The sequence below is a fragment of the Phacochoerus africanus genome, chromosome 4 (genome assembly GCF_016906955.1).
Source record: "Phacochoerus africanus isolate WHEZ1 chromosome 4, ROS_Pafr_v1, whole genome shotgun sequence".
Lineage (NCBI taxonomy): Eukaryota > Metazoa > Chordata > Mammalia > Artiodactyla > Suidae > Phacochoerus > Phacochoerus africanus.
The window spans coordinates 67,769,627-67,790,471 of record NC_062547.1 but is presented as its reverse complement, the minus strand read 5'-3'; the positions used below and the strand labels follow the sequence as shown (position 1 = coordinate 67,790,471).

Genomic DNA, 20,845 nt, shown 5'->3' with positions numbered 1-20,845 from the left:
TATAAAGAAAAAATTAAAATCTTTTTTTTAAAAAAAAGGTTTTTCCATACCCATAAAAAAAGGTTAAATTTTGACACTTGCTTCAACATGGATGAACTTTGAAGACATTATGTGAAGAATATTTTTTTTTGTCTTTTGCCATTTCTTGGGCCACTCCCGTGGCACATGGAGGTTCCCAGGCTAGGGGTCAAACCGGAGCTGTAGCCACCGGCCTACACCAGAGCCACAGCAATGAGGGATCCGAGCCACGTCTGCAACCTACACCACAGCTCATGGCAACGCCCAATCCTTAACCCACTGAGCAAGGCCAGGGACCGAACCCGCAACCTATGGTTCCTAGTCGGATTCGTTAACCACTGTGCCATGATGGGAACTCCATGAAGAATATTTTTTAAGGAATGTGTATTTTATATATATGTGCATATATATATATATGCATATATGTATATAAAACTGAATCATTTTGCTGTACAACAGAAATTGACACAACATTATAAGTAAACTATACTTCAATTAAAAAAAAACACTTCAGGGGTTCCCATTGTGGTGCACTGGAAACAAATCCAACTAGGAACCACGAGGTTGTGAGTTCGATCCCTGGCCTTGCTCAGTGGGTTAAGGATCCGGCGTGGCCGTGAGCTGTGGTCTAGGTCACAGATGTGTCTCGGATCTGGCCTTATTGTGGCTGTGGTGTTGGCCAGCAGCTGTAGCTCTGATTACACCCCTAGCCTGGGAACCTCCATATGCTGCAGGAGTGGCCCTGAAAAGACAAAAGCCAAAAAAAAAAAAAAAACACAACATTCAAACTAAATGAAACCATTGTACTAACTAGATGATCTGCAAGACACACTACAATACAACCCACTATAAAAGTGAAATGGAATCACAAGAAAATAAAATTTTATTTTGTGTGTGTGTGCGCACGCACCTGTGTCTGCGTCTGTGTGTGTGGAAGCACTGGACAATTTTTTTGCTGTGGTAAGTAAAATATACATAACACAAAACCTAACCATCTCACCCTATTTTCCATATTGGCTTCTGAAACACAGTCCTGTGACTCAAACACATCAGATCAGTTTCTGCCTCAGGGACTTTGCAGGTGTACTTTCCTCTCCCATGAGTGCCAGGGATGTTTTTTCCCCTAGCCTTCTTCCTGCTTGGCCTTTTCTCAACATATCCATCTTAGCTCCAACTGTCACCTTCTCTGAGAAGTCCCAAGGCTTGCTCCAGCACATAGTCCTATTTTATTTTAATTATACATGTCATTATCTATTTACCTGTTTATTTATCCTTTGTCTCCTGGCGTAACCTCACCCACAACTAGAAGGATAAGGGTGGGGTCCTCATCTGTCTTGTTTATCACTCTATTGAATGTGGAAGTTGCTTCAAAAAGGGTTTACAGGTTGAATGCTAAATGAATGATGGGGCATCAGCTAGGCTGACTGCAAAGCAGACTACAGGGCTCTGTGAAGGACCTGACACCCTGGTCATTCATTTACTCCTGACCTCAGATTCACTCTCTCAGACACATTAAGGTCAAGATATCTCATGCCTGTTTGGTCCTGGGCATGGTCAAGGTCATTGCCCTGTCACCCAGGGGACTCTTTGGAAAGCTTGCCCTTCTCTTCACACCTTTGATTATTTGTTCCAAAGTGTGGTCCATCAGTGTCCCCAGGGATCTTTGGCCAAAGATGTTTTTTTAATCTTTTTTTTTTTTGTCTTTTTGTCTTTTTGCCATTTCTTGGGCTGCTCCCACCGCATATGGAGGTTCCCAGGCTAGGGATCTAATTGGAGCTGTAGCCACCAGCCTACGCCAGAGCCACAGCAATGCCAGATCTGAGCCATGTCTGGGACACACACCACAGCTCACGGCAACGCTGAATCGTTTAACCCACTGAGAAAGGCCAGGGATCGAACCTGAAACCTCATGGTTCCTAGTAGGATTGGTTAACCACTGCGCCACAACAGGAACTCCTGTTTTTTTAATCTTTAGACTTGTAAAGAAACTGGAGAAGGGAGTTTCCATTGTAGCTCAGTGGGTTAAGGACCCAATGTAGTCTCCGTCAGGATGCAGGTTCAATCCCTGGCCTCGCTCAGTGGGTTAAGGATCCAGCAGTACTGCAAAATGCTGCAAAGTTTGCAGATGTAGCTCAGATCTGGTGTTGCTGTGGTTATGACGTAGGCCTGCAGCTCTGAATCAACCCTTGGCTGGAAACTTCCATATTCCACAGGTGCCAGCCATAAAAATAGAAGAGGAAAAAAAAAGGAACTGGTGATGGAGTGAGATGTTCCCTAAGGGAGGGTGGGTACCCTGGAGGCCACACCTAAGAGGAGAATTGCTTTAGGAAGGAAAAAGGCCCAATGAGGACAGAGGCATGGAGCTGGAGTATGTGGGGATCAGGGGAGGGCAGATCCTACATGTGGTCCCAACTCTGTTCCCAGTAGGTAAATGTGGCAGAGCAGGTCTCTTCCCTGACCCTCAAGGGGGGAATTCTCCAGAAATAGACAGTTAAAGCAACAGTTTATTTAATGAGAATCAAATGGATTCAGACCTCAATAACCCCATCTCATCCTTGGCCTCTGGTTCATCTATCCCAGGCCAGGAGGAAATGCCCTTTGGCCCTGAGTTCTGACCTTAGCTCTTTGTTTCTTCACCTCTGTCCTTATTTGTCTTTCATTAGGAGAAGTAAAGATCACAGAGCCCGGACTTTCAGAAATTCCACTGTGACCCCTAGCATTGCTCAGAAACTGCTGTGGCAAAGAGGTAAGAAGAAGCCAAAGCTTTTCCTTGAACGCTTTCCTGGCCCATAGGCGTGGATATAGGGGAAAGAAAAGCCCAGCAAATTCAAGTGGCTGTAAAAGCAGAAACTGATGCAACACTGTAAATCAACTATACTTGAATAAAAATAAAAAATTTTTTTTAAATCAAGGGGCTCTAGACACAGCTGTCCAAATGCTGCTACACCCTACATTCTCTTACTTCTAAGTCTACTTTCCTTTCACTGGACCTCCCATCATAACCCACTCTACACTCACTTGAATATCCTTCCCATTTTGTTTTCTTTTTTTTTTCCTTCTTTTTTTCTTTTTATAGCCATACCTGCAGCATATGGAAGTTCCCAAGCCAAGGGTCAAATCAGAGCTGTACCTGCAGGCCACAGCCACAGGAATGCTGGATCCAAGCCACACCTCAACCTATGCTGCAGCCTGCAACAACATGGGATCCTTAACCCACTGAGAAAGACCAGGGATCAAACCTGCATCCTCATGGAAATTATGTCAGGTTCTTAACCCACTGAGCCACAATGGGAACTCCCCTCCTCCCCATTTTTTTTCCCAAGAGGACATTTCTACACCTACAGAGCCTCTCCCCTATGCCTAACACTGAGCTAGGGTACTGCACATAAAGAGATAACACATTAGTTGCTCTCCTGGGAGCATGCCAAACCCAGAAATGAACAGAAGCATGTAATGTGTGATAGCTTGCCCCAAGTGTGTCCAGTTTCTACAAGGTCCAGAGTAGGTCCAAAGAGAGTGTGCTCATCACTGCCTGGAGATGCCAATGAAGATTTCCAGACAGAGGAGTTCCTATTGTGGCTCAGTGGAAATGAACCAGACTAGTATCCATGAGGATTCCAGTTTGATCCCTCACCCCACTCAGTGGGATAAGGATCTGGCTTTGCTGAAAGCTGTGGTGTAGGTTGCAGACACAGCTCAGATCCGGTGCTGCTGTGGCTGTGGGCCAGCAGCTGCAGCTCCATAGGCTGGCAGCTGCAGCTCGAATTTGACCCCTAGCCTGGGAACTTCCATATGCTGCACCTTAAGCCCAAAAAGGGGGGGGGGGAAGATTTCCAGACAGAGTATAGAAGGGTGGATGGAGCTTTTCCAGGTGAGAAAGGATTCCCAATGGCAGGGCTGGTACATGCGAAGGTCCAGACCTATGAAATTTCATAGAATGTTTCCAGAAGTGTAAAACGTTGAGTGTCTAATGTCAAAGCATTATTTTCCAATAGAACACCTCTCTCATATAATATAGAGTGAGCATGTGTCAAAGATTCATTTATTAATGAGGGAACCAGGAGAGTAAAGCTAGTTTGCAAAGCATTTGAGAAACAAATGTTTAGGCGCGGTGAAACTGTGGCGCGGTGGTTATGAACCCAACTAGTATCCATAAGGATGCAGGTTCAATCCCTGGCCTCGCACAGTGAGGGGGGATCTGGCATTGCCATGAGCTGCAGTGTAAGTTCCAGAGGCAGCTTGGATCCTGCGTTGTTGTGGCTGTGGCTGTGGCATAGGCTGGCAGCTATAGCTCTGGTTTGCCCCCTAGCCTGGGAACTTCCATATGCTGCAGGTACAGCTCTAAAAAGCAAAAAAAAAAAAAAAGAGAGAGAGAGAGAGAAAGATAAACAGGGATTTATATCATCAAGAAAGGAATGATGGGGTGTTCCCTTGTGATGCAGTAGTTTTAAGGATCCAGAGTTGTCACAGCAGTGGCTTGGATTTGATCCTTGGCCTGGGATTTCATATGCCACAGGTATGGCCAAAAAAAAGAAAATCCACTCCATAAACAGTATATTCTAACAGCAATATTCCAAACATTATACAGATGATCCCTGACTTAGGATATTTTGACTTAGATTTTTTGACTTTACAAGGGAGTGAAAGTGATATCCATTCAGTGGAAACTGTATATAAATTTTGACTCGATCTTTTCTCAGACTAGTGATATTCAGTAGGACTGTCTCTCATGATTCTGGGCAGCAGCAGCAGCAAGCTGAAGGTGCCCGTCAGCCAAGCAATCACGAGGGTAAATTATTGATACTCTAACAACCATTCTGTTCCCAGACAACCATTCTGTTTTTCACTTCTGGTGCAGTATTCCATAAAATGCATGAGATAGTCAACATTTTATTCTAAAATAGGCCTTGTGGCCAAACAAAAACAAAAACTTGTTACGTACCCCCCCAATCTATCAGCTTCTTCGTAGTATTTTTCATTTTTTGTCTTCATTCAGATTCCCTGTCATTCTCTTTGTTAGCAATTTGATTTTTGTAATGTATATTCTGTTCTGCGTAACTTTCAGAATAATGGAGTTTTGGTCTTCTATTTGTTTTATTAGATTTTTATTCCTTTATAACCTCATGCTATTGATTTACAATTATATTATTGCATATTTTCTATCTGGATTATTATTCACATTAACTTTTTATGCCTATTCCAAATAATGTTTTTAGAATGTCAAAAAACTAGTTTACTTGTTCGTAAATCTGTACAACCTAATGTGGAAATGCCATTATACCTTATTTTTCCGGTTAGGGAAAAGGCACTTAAAATTTTCCTTATACTCTTAATAACTATTTATTTCCTTGCTTATTATTAAAATTTTATGAGGTTTGGGACTTGTAAAAGCATATGAATTACTGACTAATGAAAAATATGACAACAGTATAACACAATACAAGGAATATTTTCAAAGTTTCACATGCTCAATTAAGCAGCACATTTTCCTGTGTTTGTATTTTATTAGTGCAATGTTAAATATTTGAATGTTATATTTAAAAAGTCTATAAGACACAATGTGGCAAAGAGACATTTAATCTTCTGACTCTAAAAAACACCTATAATAGTCCCTCCATACACACATGCACACGGATGTATATGTGTATATGTGTGTTTTATAAACTAAAATATGTATTGGACTGAAAACAATACTTATTAAGATAAAGGACAAATAAAAAGCTGATTTTAAAAACAATAGGCCTTGTGGGAACTATACTCAATTATCTTATAATAACCTGTAGTGGAAAAGAATCTGAAAAGGAATCTGAAAACTGAATCCTTCTGCTGTACACTTGAAGTTAATACAACACTCTAAGTTAAATACACTTTCAATTTTTTTTTTTTAGGGCCTCACCCGCAGCATATGGAAGTTCCCAGGCTAGAGGCTGAATTAGAGCTGCAGTCGCCAGCCTACACCACAGCCACAGCAATGCAGGATCCAAGCCTCATCTGCGATATACATCATAGTTCATAGCAACACCTAATCCCCGACCCACTGAGCAAGGCTAGGGATTGAATCCAAATCCTCATGGATACTAGTCAGATTTGTTTCCCCTGAACGACAAGAGGAACTCCCTATAGTTTCAATTTTAAAAATAGACTTTGTTTTATATTATTTTGCCCAATTGTAGGCTAATTGAACACTTGTAAGTGTAAGTGTTCTCATCACGTTTTAAGGTAGGCTATGCTAAGCTATGATGTTGGGTTGGTTAAGCATATTTAATGTATTTTCAACCTAATGATATTCTTGATTTACAATATGTTTATTGGGACATACCCCTTTATAAGTCAAGGAAGGTCTGTACTCTAACAGTAATATTCTATAAAAATTACACGGGCAGACCTCCAAGATATTGTGAGTTTGGTTCCAGACCACTGTAACAAAGCTAATATTCCAAGAGAGAAAAACACAATTATTTTGGTTTCTCAATGCATATAAAAGTTACATTTATACTATACTGTAGCCTATTAAGTGTGCAATATCATTACTAAGATAACAATGTGCATACCTTAACTAAAAAATACTTTATTGCTAAAAAATGCTAACCATCATTTGAGACTTCAGTAATAGTACTAACATCAAAGGTCACTAATCATAACAATATACCAATAATGAAAAAATTTGAAATATTGTTTAAAAAAAAAAAGTGTTCCCTCATGGCTCTGCGGCTTAAGGATCCAGCATTGTCACTGCTGTGGCTCTGGTTATAGCTGTGGCATGAGTTTGAGCCCTGATCTGGGAACTTCCACATGCTGCAGGTACAGCCAAAAAAAAAAGATTAAAAATAGTAAATAGCGTTAATTCTTCCTTTATTTTGGTTTTCATTGACTATACTTATGAAACTTGAGAATTTTTTTCATGTTTTTATCTACTTGTATTTAGCCTTTTTATTTTTTCTTCCAGTTTTAAAGAGCTTTCATATATTATACTTTCATATTTTCTTATAAATTCTTCCTCTCTCAGACTTTAATTTGCCTTTTAATGTCATTTGGTATTACTCTTAAACACATGATTTATTGAATGTATTTTAAACTACTAGTCTAATCCTCTGTGATTTCTTTCACATTTCTTCTGCTTAGGAAGCTTGCACGCTTCAAGAAATCATATAAATACCTTCTCTATATTCATTTCTACCTGTGTTTAGATCTTAATTTTGCCCACTCTCTTTTCTATTAGGTCTCTTTTGAGGTATTTTTTAAAACGTTTTCTAGTTTTCTAGACACCATTTATTACATCATTCCCCTTTTCTGAGTTAACTTATGATATGTCCATATTATGTACTAAATTCTCATTTTACCTAAAACCTGTTTCTTGACTATCCAGTCTGCTCCATTGATATTTCTGTATTTATGTCCATCACACTGTTTTAAAAACTGCCTGTCCTCATTCATCTTCTGCAAAATTTTTGGATATTCAACTAATATGCCTTATGTTTGACCAGTTAATACTTCTAATCATTTTCCTTGAGTGGATGGATCATAAAAGTCTTAATCAGGGCGTTCTCTTGTGGTTCAGCAAGTTAAGGATCTGGAGTTATCACTGCTGGGAATCTGGTCATTGTTGTAGTGTGGGTTTGATCCCTGGCCCAGGAACTTCCATACGCCATGGGTGCAGCCAAAAAAATAAATAATAATTTATGGAGTTCCTGTCTTGGCGCAGCAGAAACGAATCCGATTAGGAACCATGAGGTTGCGGGTTCGATCCATGGCCTCTCTCAGTGGGTTAAGAATCCAGCATTGCCTGAGCTGTGGTGTACGTTGCAGATGCGACTCAGATCTGGTGTTGCTGTGGCTCTGGCGTAGGCTGGCAGCAACAGCTCCAATTAGACCCCTAGCCTGGGAACCTCCATATGCCATGGGTGCAGCCCTAAAAAAGACAAAAGACAAAAAAAAAAGGAAAGAAAGAAAAAAAATTTAAAGAACTACAACACAATTATGCAGGTCACAATTACAATATGTTGGGGGCTCTGATCTCATCTTTGGAATTGGGGTGTATCATGTTACACTGATCATTACAACAGTGAGAGAGGGGTAAATAGACAGTAATGGAGAGGTTACTGTACAATAATGAATGAATTCTCTGCAAAGTCTTTGCACAATATCCTTCTCTGAGTCAAACTTGAGATAGAGAATGGTCTGTTTTGTGCTATTGTTTCAAGGCAAATGGCATGAGGGCAAGAAAACATCCTTAAATTCTGCAACTCCCAATGATCTCCCTCTTCTCTACATTTTCCTGAGACTTGAGACCACAACTACAAGACACAAAGGAAATGTTCACGAGGCTGGAACTTTCACAGGAATTATACAGCAAGAGACTAGCCATGAGTCAGAGAAGACGCAAGAGAACTTTGCCTGGTGTGGGTCATTCTTTGTTGATTATCATTGTGGAAGTATAGTTGATTTACAATGTTGTGTTAATTTCTGCTGTAGAGCAAAGTGGTTCAGTTATATACATATATACTATACACTTTTTAAGGTGTATATGCCAAGGGTCCCCCTTGGCAACCCCAAGTCTCTTCTCCTTGTCCATGAGTTTGCTCCCGTTTCATAGATAAGTTCACTTGTGCCACATTTTAGATTCCACAAGTAAGTTACTTTGCTTTCTGACTTACTTCACTTAGTATGATAATCCCTAGTTGCATCCATGTTGCTGCAAATGCCATTATTTCATGGGACATTCATTTTATTTTTATTTTAAATTTTATTGGCTTATAATTGACTTACAATGTTGTGGCAGTTTCATGTACAGCAAAGTGAATCAGTTATACATATACATAAACCCATTCCTTTTAAGATTCTTTTTCCATATAGGTCACTACAGAGTTTTGAGCAGATTTCCTTGTGCCGTGCAGTAGGTCCTTGTGTTCATCCATTCCATATAGAGTAGCATGTATAGGGACATTCTTTTGGCGGGGGGGAGGCTGCTTTTTACAGCTTCACCTTTGGCATATGTAAGTTCCCAGGCTAGGGGTGGAATCATAGCTGCAGCTGCCAGCCTACACCACAGCCACAGCAATGCCAGATCCAAGCCACATCTGTGACCTCTGCCACAGCTTGCAGCAACACCAGATCCTTAACCCACCAAGCAAGGCCAGCAGTCAAACCCGCACCCTCATGGATACTAGTAGGGTTCTTACCACTGAGTCACAATGGGAACTCCCATAGGGACTTTCATTTTAAAAGAGAAAATGAAAGTGTTCCTGGTAGTAGTGGTAGAAGCAAGGAAAGGAAGGCATTATTGAGACCTTGGTCAGTTAAAGAAAACAACTCCTATGGAAAACATTAAGACTTTATGAGTAAGTTTCAAATGTATGGCACATTCCTGTCATGTCATTGTGTGAACATTGTTCTTGCTTCTTTACAGACAATTTCCATGAATTATATGGAAATAGGGAACCAAACAGCTATGTCAAAATTCATCCTTCTGGGATTTTCAGAAGATATGGACCTGCAGCCCCTCCTCTTTGGGCTGTTCCTGTCCATGTACCTGGTCACTGTGTTTGGGAATCTTCTCATCATCCTGGCCATCACCTCTGACTCCCACCTCCACACCCCCATGTACTTCTTCCTCTCCAACCTGTCCTTCACCGACATCTGTTTCACCTCCACCACCCTCCCCAAGATGTTAGTGAACATCCAGATGCAGAACAAAGCCATCACGTATGAGGGCTGTCTTACCCAGATGTATTTTTTCATGATCTTCGCTGGGCTAGATGATTTGCTACTGACGGTGATGGCCTATGACCGGTTCGTGGCCATCTGTCACCCTCTGCACTACACAGTTATCATGAGCCCTCGCCTTTGTGGTCTCTTGCTTCTGCTCTCTTGGTTAATCTGCCTGACATATTCTTTGATTCAAAGTTTGATGGTTTTGAGGGTGTCCTTCTGCCAAGAGACAGAAATTCCCCACTTCTTCTGCGAGCATGCTCAGATTCTCAAGCTCGCCTGCTCTGACACCCTTGTCAATGACATCGTGCTGTATTTTGTAACTGGCCTGCTGGGTGTTATTCCCCTGATTGGGATCCTTTTTTCTTATTCTAGAATTATCTCCTCCATAATGGGCATTTTGTCAGCTGGCAGGAAATACAAAGTCTTTTCCACTTGTGGGTCTCACCTCTCAGTTGTCTCCTTGTTTTATGGTGCAGGCCTTGGGGTCTACCTCACTTCTGGAACAGCCCATCCCTCCAGGAAGGGTACAATAGCCTCAGTGATGTACACAGTGATTGCCCCCATGCTGAACCCTTTCATTTACAGTCTGAGGAACAGGGACATGAAGGGGGCCCTGAGGAGACTTTTCACTAGAGGAATATACTCTCAGTGAGATAACAAAAGTTAAGGGCAGGCAACAGAGACCCCAAGGGCTGATAACTGGTGTGCCTGAATATGTAATCTGAAAATATAGAAAAGAAATATGATAGAGAAGAAAACATTCCTGAATCAAAGACAATCTTGAAGCAGCACATTGATGCTCAGTCAAGGAAAAAGAATGGCCAACCAATGACTAAACTTCTCATGAAAATAAACTACTAGTTCTGGTTGTGACTCAGGGGAAGAGAATGGAATCCATGAGGATGTGGTTTGATCCCGGGCCTCACTTAGTGGGTTAAGGATCTGGTGTTGCCAGGAGCTGTGGTGTAGGTCGCATATGTGGCTTGGATCCTGCATTGCTGTAGCTGTGGCATAGGCCAGCAGCTGTAGCTCTGATTCAACTCCTACCCTGGGAACTTCCACATGCCACAGGTGTATCCCTTAAAAAAATAAAATTTAAAAAAAGTCCAGGCACTGCCAAATGTCCCTTAGGGACAAAGATCACTCCTGAACGTGAACCACTGATCTACCATGACTCAACCAATGAGAAGAAACAATCAATGAAAGGGAAAAAAAAAGTGAAGGTGAGAACCTGGTTTCCTAAGGTCCAAAACAGAATGGACCTAAGATACCAGCCTCTAGAAAGAGAGGTCATGCATGGAGGTGTTAGGTATGGAACAGAAGCATCAAGGGACATTTGTCAGATAAACAGATAACAAGTTTTAGTGACTTCAAAAGCACAAAAGGTCAAGAATCTTGTCTGTTCATTGGTTGTCTGGGGTACAACTATAAAGGGACATGAGGAAACTTTGGGGAGTTCACCACCTTGACTGTGATTATGGTTTCGTAAGTGTATATATAGATAAACTGTATATTGTAAGAATGTGCATTTTCTTATATGTCAATTATATCTATATAAAGCTACTCTCATTTGAAATTCCTGCAATATAAAGAGTTGACCCTGTGGTGACTGCAAAAAGAGGTACCATTTTATCCCTTTCCTGCAGCCACATCCTCTCTGTGGAACTGAGACCCCTTCCACCCTGGGCTCACTCATGTGACTGCACTGGGCAGTGTGGTGCAGACACACGACACATACTTGAAAAGCACCTTCAGAGTGGAATGTGTGCTCTTCTAGACCCCTCTGGCGTCATGTGTACATGTTCCACGTACACTGCTGGAAAATGAAATCAAACTGGCAGTTGACTGCAAACACATGAGCGAGCCCAGCTAAGCACAGCCCAAATTGTCAACCAAAAGAACTGTGAAGTATATAAATGGTAGTTGTTTTAAACTGCTGTGTGCTGGGTAATTTATTATGCAGAAACTATAAATAGGCCCCCTTCATTCCATTCTAAGGAGCATACACAGGCTACCTTTCTAAAAACTGCAAATCTCATCCTACGTCAATGGATTCCATCAACTTCAACTAACATTTAAACTGAGATTGACATCCTAATGTATAACATCTTATACAATGTCCCAAGTGACCCCTCTAGCTGTTTCACCTACTTCAAAGATTGTCCTCTTACATACCAGAGAATGAGATGTATTTTTTTCAGTGCCTTTGTGCTCAGGATTGACATGTTTATTCAAATCTGATCCTGAACACTATAAATAATACTATAAATAACACTTCTACACTTAGTTTGCATCACCTCTTCTATGTAGCCTGCCTTTAATTATAGTTCAACATCCCTCCCAGGAGTTTCATGAATGGATCAACAGTCCATGCTAACCATCTGATTGTTTATACTTGTCTCCTCTCTTAGATCTTTACTTCTTTAAGGACAGTCCAAGGCCCTTAATTGATATTCACTGGCTCCCTAGAGAGGAAAAAAATCCTGAGTGGATTGGAGTCACTCAAATGTTACACAAGATAGAACTGGTTCCTGCCGGGAGAGGACCCAAGATCTGAAAGCTATAGTGAGACAGTAAGACTTGGTAAGAGTATAATTAGAAGTCCCCTCCAGAGAGATTGTGTGTGGCATCACATCTGTCCCAAGAACTGGCAGAAGAGTGCAATGAGATGCAAGAGCTCTGGGCTACTTAGGTTGGAGATGGGAATTCAGTTTCCTTCTGCCCTCGTAATTGACAGGATGGAAGAACGGGGCTAAGGGACTAACCATGCGGGATTCCCAAGGCTCCTAATTAAAGAAACAGTCCTATTTTACTTAAAGCTGAGAGAAAGTGCTCTTCTCCCCTTGGGCCTGGCCTCTAGGGTACACTTTTTTCAAATCTAGGCAAGAGCCAGTCAGTAATTGCTATTTCTTCACTAATGAGCTTAGGAAAACTTTTGACCTGTACAATATTCAGCACCTTTACTTACAGATGTGCAATTGCTCCCAACAAGCACCCAAAGGCCTGCAGGGAGCACTGCAGGGATTTCAGGAAGGCGAATGAAAGATGGAAGCCCAGTGACCCCTGACATAACATACCATAAAACTAACTGACCCACCAGTTAAATGCAAGCATGAAAGGCACCGCAGTCAAGAGGAAGTGAAGTGAGGTTGGAGAGAGAGTAATTACGTGATAAACAGTCCTGCTTTCCAGCTAAGTTGACGTTACTTCACCTGCGTTTTCTCAGGTGACTACCTTACAGTAGTGTTTGGTAGACTACAGTTCATCTACACATTAAAGGATTCAGATCTGCCTTCTTCTTGGGTAGAGAAACTTTTCTTCTTATTTAAGTTACCACAAATATTAAGATAAAAGAACTATCGAAGGCCTGAGGCTGGAACTTGTCTTTAAGAATAGAGTTTCAAGGTATAACTGGTTAAGATTTTTAAAAATCAGGTTTTATTCTGAATTCAGAAAAGTAGCAGTGGGCTAAAGATAAATATAAAGGAACTCGTGTAGCTTAAACTGAAGGGAATAAAAGATTTTCTTGGGCTCCTGTGTAACAGGGAACTACAGTTAAAAGAATTGCTAGTTGGAGTTCCCATTGTGGCTCAGTGGTAACAAACCTGACTACTATCCATGAGGACGTAGGTTCAATACCTGGCCTCGCCCAGTGGGTTAAGCATTCGTTGTTGCTGCAAGCTGTGGTGTCGGTTGCAGACTCAGCTCAGATCTGGCATCGCTGTGGCTGTGATGTAGGCTGGCAGCTGCAACTCTGATTCAACCCCTGAGGCTGGGGTTCAGTCCAGTCTGGGAAATGAGATCCCATGTCAAGCCACTGCATGCCACAGCCAAAACAAACAAATAACAACAATAACAACAAAACTCCACTAGAATAGAAATGAATTCCAACAAAGGAAGGGCTTGGTAGACTGAACATGGCTGTTCAAAGATACAGAAATGAAACTTCCAAAACTGAGTTGCAAAGAAAAAAAAAAGAATGAAAAGACAAACATAATATCCAAGAACTGTGGGACAATTTACAAAGGGTGTATAACATACACATAATGGAGAAGAATGAGAGAAAGGAACACAATATTTGAAGTAATATGGATGAGAATTTTCCAAAATTAATTACAGATACCAAACAACCTCAGATCTAGGAAACTAAGAGATCATCAAACAAGCTGAATACAAAACAAAAATATAACAAACAAAAAACTCTATATCTAGGCATATTATATTCAAACTCCATTAATAAACAACATAAAATTCACCTAGATTTAACCAACAAAAACAAAAAGGGTTCTTATACCTGAATATTTAAAAAAATCTATTAATGCCTAAGTGAAAAGGAAAATACAAACTGAAATTAAAGACTTTTAAAGAAATAATGATAATCAAAGTACATATTAGAATCTATGGAATGCATTCAACAAAGCAGTGGTCAGTAGTTCCTGTCGTGGCTCAGAAGTAACAAACCCGACTAGTATCCATGAGGATGCAGGTTCGATCCCTGACCTCGCTCAGTGGGTTAAGGATCAAGTGCTGCCATGAGCTGTGGTATAGGTCGCAGATGTGGCTCAGATCCTGAGTTGCTGTGGCTGTGGTGATTTGACCCTTAGCCTGGGAACTTCCATATGCTGCACCTGCGGCCCTAAAAAAGAAGACAAAAAAAAAAAAAGGAAGCAGTGGTCAAAGGAAAATTCACTGCACAAAACACCTGCCAATAAAAGGAAATACTAAGAATAAGTTAATTACTAGTTAAGGGGAAAAAAACTGGAATAAAAATAAACCAAAGAAAACAAAGAAATTGTGGGGAACAAAGCAGAACTTAATGAGGAAAACAGAAAAATACTAAACCTAATTAGTCAAAATTCCATTTTTTGGGGGGAGGGGAAGACAAACAAATAAACCACTAGCTCATTTAACACAGGAAAAGAGAAAGCACATATACAAAAAATAAAAGGTGTTGACCATTGAGTCAGAAAATATTTTTTAAATCATATGACCATTTTACTGACCTCTATGTTAGATCAAATTAACATTTCCTAGAAAAACATAAGATTGCTAATGATGATTCCATTCAGGTTAGAAAGCTTAAAACAGGAGCTCCCTTGTTTTGCAGTGGGGTTAAGGATCCAGCATTGTCACTGCTGCAGTGCAGGTTCGATCCCTGGCCCACATGCTGCAGATGTGGCCAAAAGAAAGCAAGCTTAAAACAGACTAATTTCCACAAGAGAAATAAAGTTTCCAAGGAAATGTAACACTAAAAACCATTCAATCCAGATCGTTTCACAAGGAATTCTATCAAATCTTCCAAAACCACATAGTTCTAATGCTGTACAAATTATTCCAGAGCACTGAAAAAGGGGGAAAAAATTTCTAATTCCTCTTAAGAAGCAGCCATAATAAAGTACTAAGAAACCAGAGGCCAATTTTTCATGAATACCAATGCAAAATTCTAAACAAAATACTAGGAAACAGAATCCAATAACACATTAAGAAAATAACACCATGACCAATGAAATCCATTCTAGGAATGCAAAATTTGTTGAGTATTGAGAAATTTATCAATGTCATATACTATATTAATATATCAGAGGAAAAGAATCACCATCCTCCTCACTGATGTTCAGAAAAACTTTTGACAAAATTTAATACACATTTTTTTAAGAACACAGGATACCTTCTCAATATGACAAAATATATAGCAGACCCACGAACATGAGGTTGAACTGCATGGGTTCCTTACATATGGATTTTTTTTTTCAATAAATATATACTACAGTACCATCCAATCTACAACTGAATCCTTGAATGTGGAACTGCAGATATGGAGGGCCGACTATAAAGTTATACATGGATTTTCCACTGTGTGGAGGGTTGGTATGCCTAAACTCCATGTTGTTCAAGGGTCAACTGCATACCTTAGTTCTAAAAGGCATTTCTCTTAATCAATGGAAAAACAATAGGGGGCATTACCTCTAAAACAAGGCAAGAATGCCCTCTACCATTGTGCTAAAGGAACTAGCCAATGCAATTAGACAAACAAAAACAATTAGAGGCATAAGAGTTAATAAACAAGCAAAGGTACTCAATTTGTAGATGATATAGTACTATGCTTGGAAAATCCTGGAAAATAAATAATAAAATAGGAGTTCCCGTCGTGGCTCCGTGGCTCAGTGGTTAACGAATCCGACTAGGAACCATGAGGTTGCGGGTTCGGTACCTGCCCTTGCTCAGTGGGTTAACGATCCGGCACTGCTGTGAGCTGTGGTGTAGGTTGCAGACACGGCTCGAATCCCGCGTTGCTGTGGCTCTGGCATAGGCCGGTGGCTACAGCTCCGATTAGACCCCTAGCCTGGGAAACTCCATATGCCGCAGAAGCGGCCCAAAGAAATAGCAAAAAGACAAAATAAATAAATAAATAAATAAATAAATAAATAAATAATAAAATAAACTCATAAATAATTCAGTGAAGTAGAAAATTATAAAATTAAGATACAAAATTAGTAGCTTTCATTTACAGAAACTGTGAAAAGAAGACATAATGGCAGAGAAAATCTTATTTACAATGTAAGGTTAAATACTTAAGGAAAATCTAATGAGAATGGAAAAAGCTTACACAAAGAAAATCCTTAAAAATTTAGGTTGGAAACAACCTAAATGTCCATCAGCAGAGGAGTGGATAAAGATGTGGTATATATACACAATGGAATATTACTCAGCCATCAAAAGGAAAGAAATAATGGCATTTGCAGAAACGGATGGACCTGGAAACTATCATGCTAAGTGAAGTCAGTCAGACAATGAGACACCAACATCAAATGCTATCACTTACATGTGAAATCTAAAAAAAGGACACAATGAACTTTGCAGAACAGACACTGACTCACAGACTTTGAAAAACTCATGGTTTCCAAATGAGATAGGTTGGAGTACGGGGGATGCACTGAGGGTTTGGGATGGAAATGCTATAAAATTTGGTTGTGATGATTGTTGTTCAACTATAAATGTAATAAAATTCATTGAGTAATTTTTTTTTTGTCTTTTTGCCATTTCTTGGGCCACTCCCGCGGCATATGGAGGTTTCCAGGCTAGGGGTCGAATCAGAGCTGCAGCTGCCATCCTACACTAGAGCCACAGCAACGTGGGATCTGAGCCACGTCTGCAACCTACACCACAGCTCACGGCAACGCTGGATCCTTAACCCACTGAGCAAGGCCAGGGATCGAACCCGCAATCTCATGGTTCCTAGTCGGATTTGTTAACCACTGAGCCACGACGGGAACTCCTCATTGAGTAATTTTAAAAAAAAAAAAAAGCAGAAGGAAAAAAAAAATTCCTCACAAACACTAAGGTAGACTTGAACAAATGGGAAGACATCCTCTGTTCTTGGATAAGATGACTTAACAGCATAGAGATATTAATTCCCCCCAGGTTGATAAATTTAAGGCAATGCCAATAAAAACACCAATAAGCTAATTTTATGGAATTGAACAGAAAAGTACATATATAAAAGAACCTCACACACAAAAGAACATATAGGAAAACTATAGTAAGGAACCACAGTTCAAGAAAAACTATGAGGGGGAACCATTCAGACACTGAAACTTATTACAAGGCTTCTTATTTATAATTCAAACTCTGTTTGAACAAACAGACCATCAGAACAGAAAAAAGTCCAAAAGAGACTCAACACATAAGGAATTCAGTATATGACAAAGGTGACAAATCCCTGGGGTTAAGATATACTTTTAAAATAAATGATGCTGAGTTAATATGGAAAAAATAAAACTTAATCCTACCTCACACAATAACACAAAAAAATTAATTACAAAGTATAGATCTAAATATGTATAATAAAACTTGTAGGAAAAAAATATAGATTATCTTCTTGTCTTCAGGGCAGGTAAATGTTTCTTACACAGGAACGGAAGACTGATGCCCATAAAGATTAGATGACATTAAAATAAAGAACTCAAAGTTCCCCTCATGGCTCAGCAGTAACAAACCCAACTAGTATCCACAAAGACGCAGGTTCAATCCCTGGCCTCACTTGGTGGGTTAAGGATCCAGTGTTGCCCTGAGCTGTGTGTAGGTTGCAGACACAGCTCAGATCTGGAATTGCTGTGGCTATGGTGTAGGCCAGCAACTACAGCCCTGATTTGACCCCTAGCTGGGAACTTCCATGTGCCACAGGCACGGTCCTAAAAAGACAGACAGACAGACAGACAGACAGACAGACATAAATAAATAAATAAATAAATAAATAAATAAAACTAAGAATTCATTTCATCAGAAAACACCAATTAAAAATTTCCCTGGTTAGTAGAAAACTGACAGAACACTGTAAACCAGCTATGATGGAAAAAATAAAAATTAAAAAAAAAAACAAAAACTTCCCTGGTGGCCAGCAGGTTAAGGATCTGATGTAGTTACTGCTGTGGCTCGGGTCACTGCTGTGGTGTGGGTTTCATTCCTAGCAAGGAATTTCTGCATGTAGCAGGTGTTAGCCAAAAAAAAAAAAAAATGACACTGGAGTTCCTGCTAAGGAGCAACAGGATTAGTGGCATCTCTGCAGCACCAGGACACAGGTTCAATCCTTGGCCCAGCACAACTGTGGCTTGCTACTTCAGCTCGGATGTGATCCCTGGCCCAGGAACTCTAGATGCCACAGGGTGGCCAAAAAAGAAAAAAGGAAAAAAAAAAAAGATACCAATTCAAACAAGCCACAGTGTGGGAAAAATTACTTGCAAAATATATCCAGTCATAGGGTCTACATCTGGGATACATATAGATCAGCTAAAAAAAAAAAAAAAAGGGCAGGCAACTTTAGAATCATTGATCCAACTCTGTCCAGGGTATACACCCAAGAGAAATACATGCACTTATACCCTATCAGAAATATTAAAATATGCTCACAGCAGCATTATTTCCAATAGTCCCAAACTGAAGAGTTAAATGTCCATTAACGTAAACTGCTTAAATAAATTGTGGAATATTCAAACAATGGAACACAATAAAATATTACTATCTAGAGATACTCAAAAAACCATGGATCAGTTTCACAAAATATTGAACAAATTAAGATACTAAAGAGCATATACTGTACAGTTCCATTTGCATAGGATTCAAAAACAAAAAACCAAGCCATGTTGTCAGTCAAGACATTGTTCACTTGTGGGGAGTAAGGATAGATTTATTTGGATGAGGCAAGAAGGGTTATTAGGAATGCTAGTAAAACCCTTTTCTGGCCAGATTACATAGATACATTCATGTGATATTTTAACTGCACATGTATGAATTAAAGAAAGCACTTTTCTGCATTTCGGTAAGACCTGTTTTAAATGTTACCACACAGGAATCATCACACAAACACTGTAAAAACAACTGCGGCATTATATCATGCATAGAGCTTATAACCCAGCAATTTCACACTCCTGGAATAACTCGCCAATGCACGCAATTTCTTAAAGCAGCATTGTTCATAACTGGAAGGTATGTGGTATCGGTTGCAGACTCAGAAGGTATGCACGCAATTTCTTAAAGCAGCATTGTTCATAACTGGGAAAAATGGAAACAGCAACTAATTGTACATCAGCAGTAGTTAAAAGAATTAAGGGATAATAATACAAAGAATCATTATCTGCAAGTGGAAATTAAACCATGGTCATATTCAATATGGTTCCAAAATACCCCTATTACTAATAATTTGGACATCCTTATATTTAACTTGAATTCTGCAATGACCTTTTAATAGTTTTCAGTTTGTATTCTGTCCCTCTATTTAGCCAATCAACCAAGAAGCACCGTGATCCTTTAAAAAGAGCAATTAGAAATTAGAGGGAGTTGCCTGGTGGCTCAGTGAGTTAAGGATCCAGCATTGGATTGCCACTGCTGTGGTCCAGGTTCAATCTCTGGCCCAGGAACTTCGGCATCCCAAAGGGCACAGAAACACACCCACACAGAAATTAGGTAGTTGTCACTCTTTGTCCAAAACCCTCCGGCAACTTTCTACCATACTGAGAACAAAAGGCAAAGTCCTCCCAGTTAACCCACAAGATACCCCCAGGAACAGGACCCTGATCCAGCTCTGACCTCATCACCTTCTGCAACTCCCAAGCTTGTTCTGCTCCAGTCACACTCACTGGCCCCTTGTCCCAAGAAAAAATCTTTTTCATGGCCTTTCAACTCGGAGGATGTCCTTCCCCACATAGCGCACACTTGCAGTTAATTTACATCTCTGCTCAAATGGCCCCTTGAACAAAAGGCTTTCCCTGTTCATCACATAGCTTTGCTGAACTCCCACATCCCTCTTATCATCACCATGCTTAAATTTTCCAGCACTGAACTGACCACCATCTGATACACAGTATACTCACTTGTTTATCACAGGCCTCAACCCCAAGTAGAATGTAAGTACCATGAAAGCAAAATTCCTAATTCACTGCTATAGACTCAGGGCCTGACATAAAAGAGGTATGAACTCAAAACACATGCATTACTACTTGTTAATGGGCTAACCTCACACAAGTAATCTTAAGCTTTCTTGCTTCAGATTCTCCATATGCAGAAGGAGGATATTGGTGGTACCTACTTCTTGGGGCTTTTGTGAAAACTAATACACTTATTTCAACACAAGTCAAGAATTAATGTTTAAGTATATCAAAGACAACTTAAAAACTTTAGAATTAAAAAACCCATATCCAGGGAGTTCCTGTTGTAGCTCAGTACTAACAACCCTGACTCATATCCATGAGAACTCGGGTTCGATCCCTGGCCTTGCTCAGTGGGTTAAGGATCCAGCATTCCCGTACAGGTGCAGCTTGGATCTGGCGTTCCTATGGCTGTGGTATATAGGCTGGCTGCTACAGCTCCAATTCATCCCCTAGCCTGGGAACTTCCACATGCGGCAGGTGTGGCCCTAAAAAGATAAATACTAAATAAATAAATAACCCATATCCAACAATTAAAAAGTATAAGCAGATGACACCCATCTATGTGGCATCTCTCCAACCTCACTAATGACCAGATGTATGGGCTACAGATAGCATCCAACTGGGCACAGCAGAACCCTCCCACCATCAATAAGCCAATTATTAGACTAAACAATGAAGTATCCAAAAACAGC

The 20,845-nt window shown here is 40.2% G+C and overlaps 1 protein-coding gene across 1 annotated transcript; it reads left to right on the top strand.

The window, feature by feature from the left end:
• Positions 1 to 9,442: 9,442 nt before the first annotated feature.
• LOC125124653 (olfactory receptor 7D4-like) lies at positions 9,443 to 10,381 on the top strand. Its single transcript, XM_047774697.1, has one exon. The coding sequence runs from the start codon at positions 9,443 to 9,445 to the stop codon at positions 10,379 to 10,381; it is 939 nt and encodes a 312-aa protein (XP_047630653.1).
• Positions 10,382 to 20,845: the final 10,464 nt, after the last annotated feature.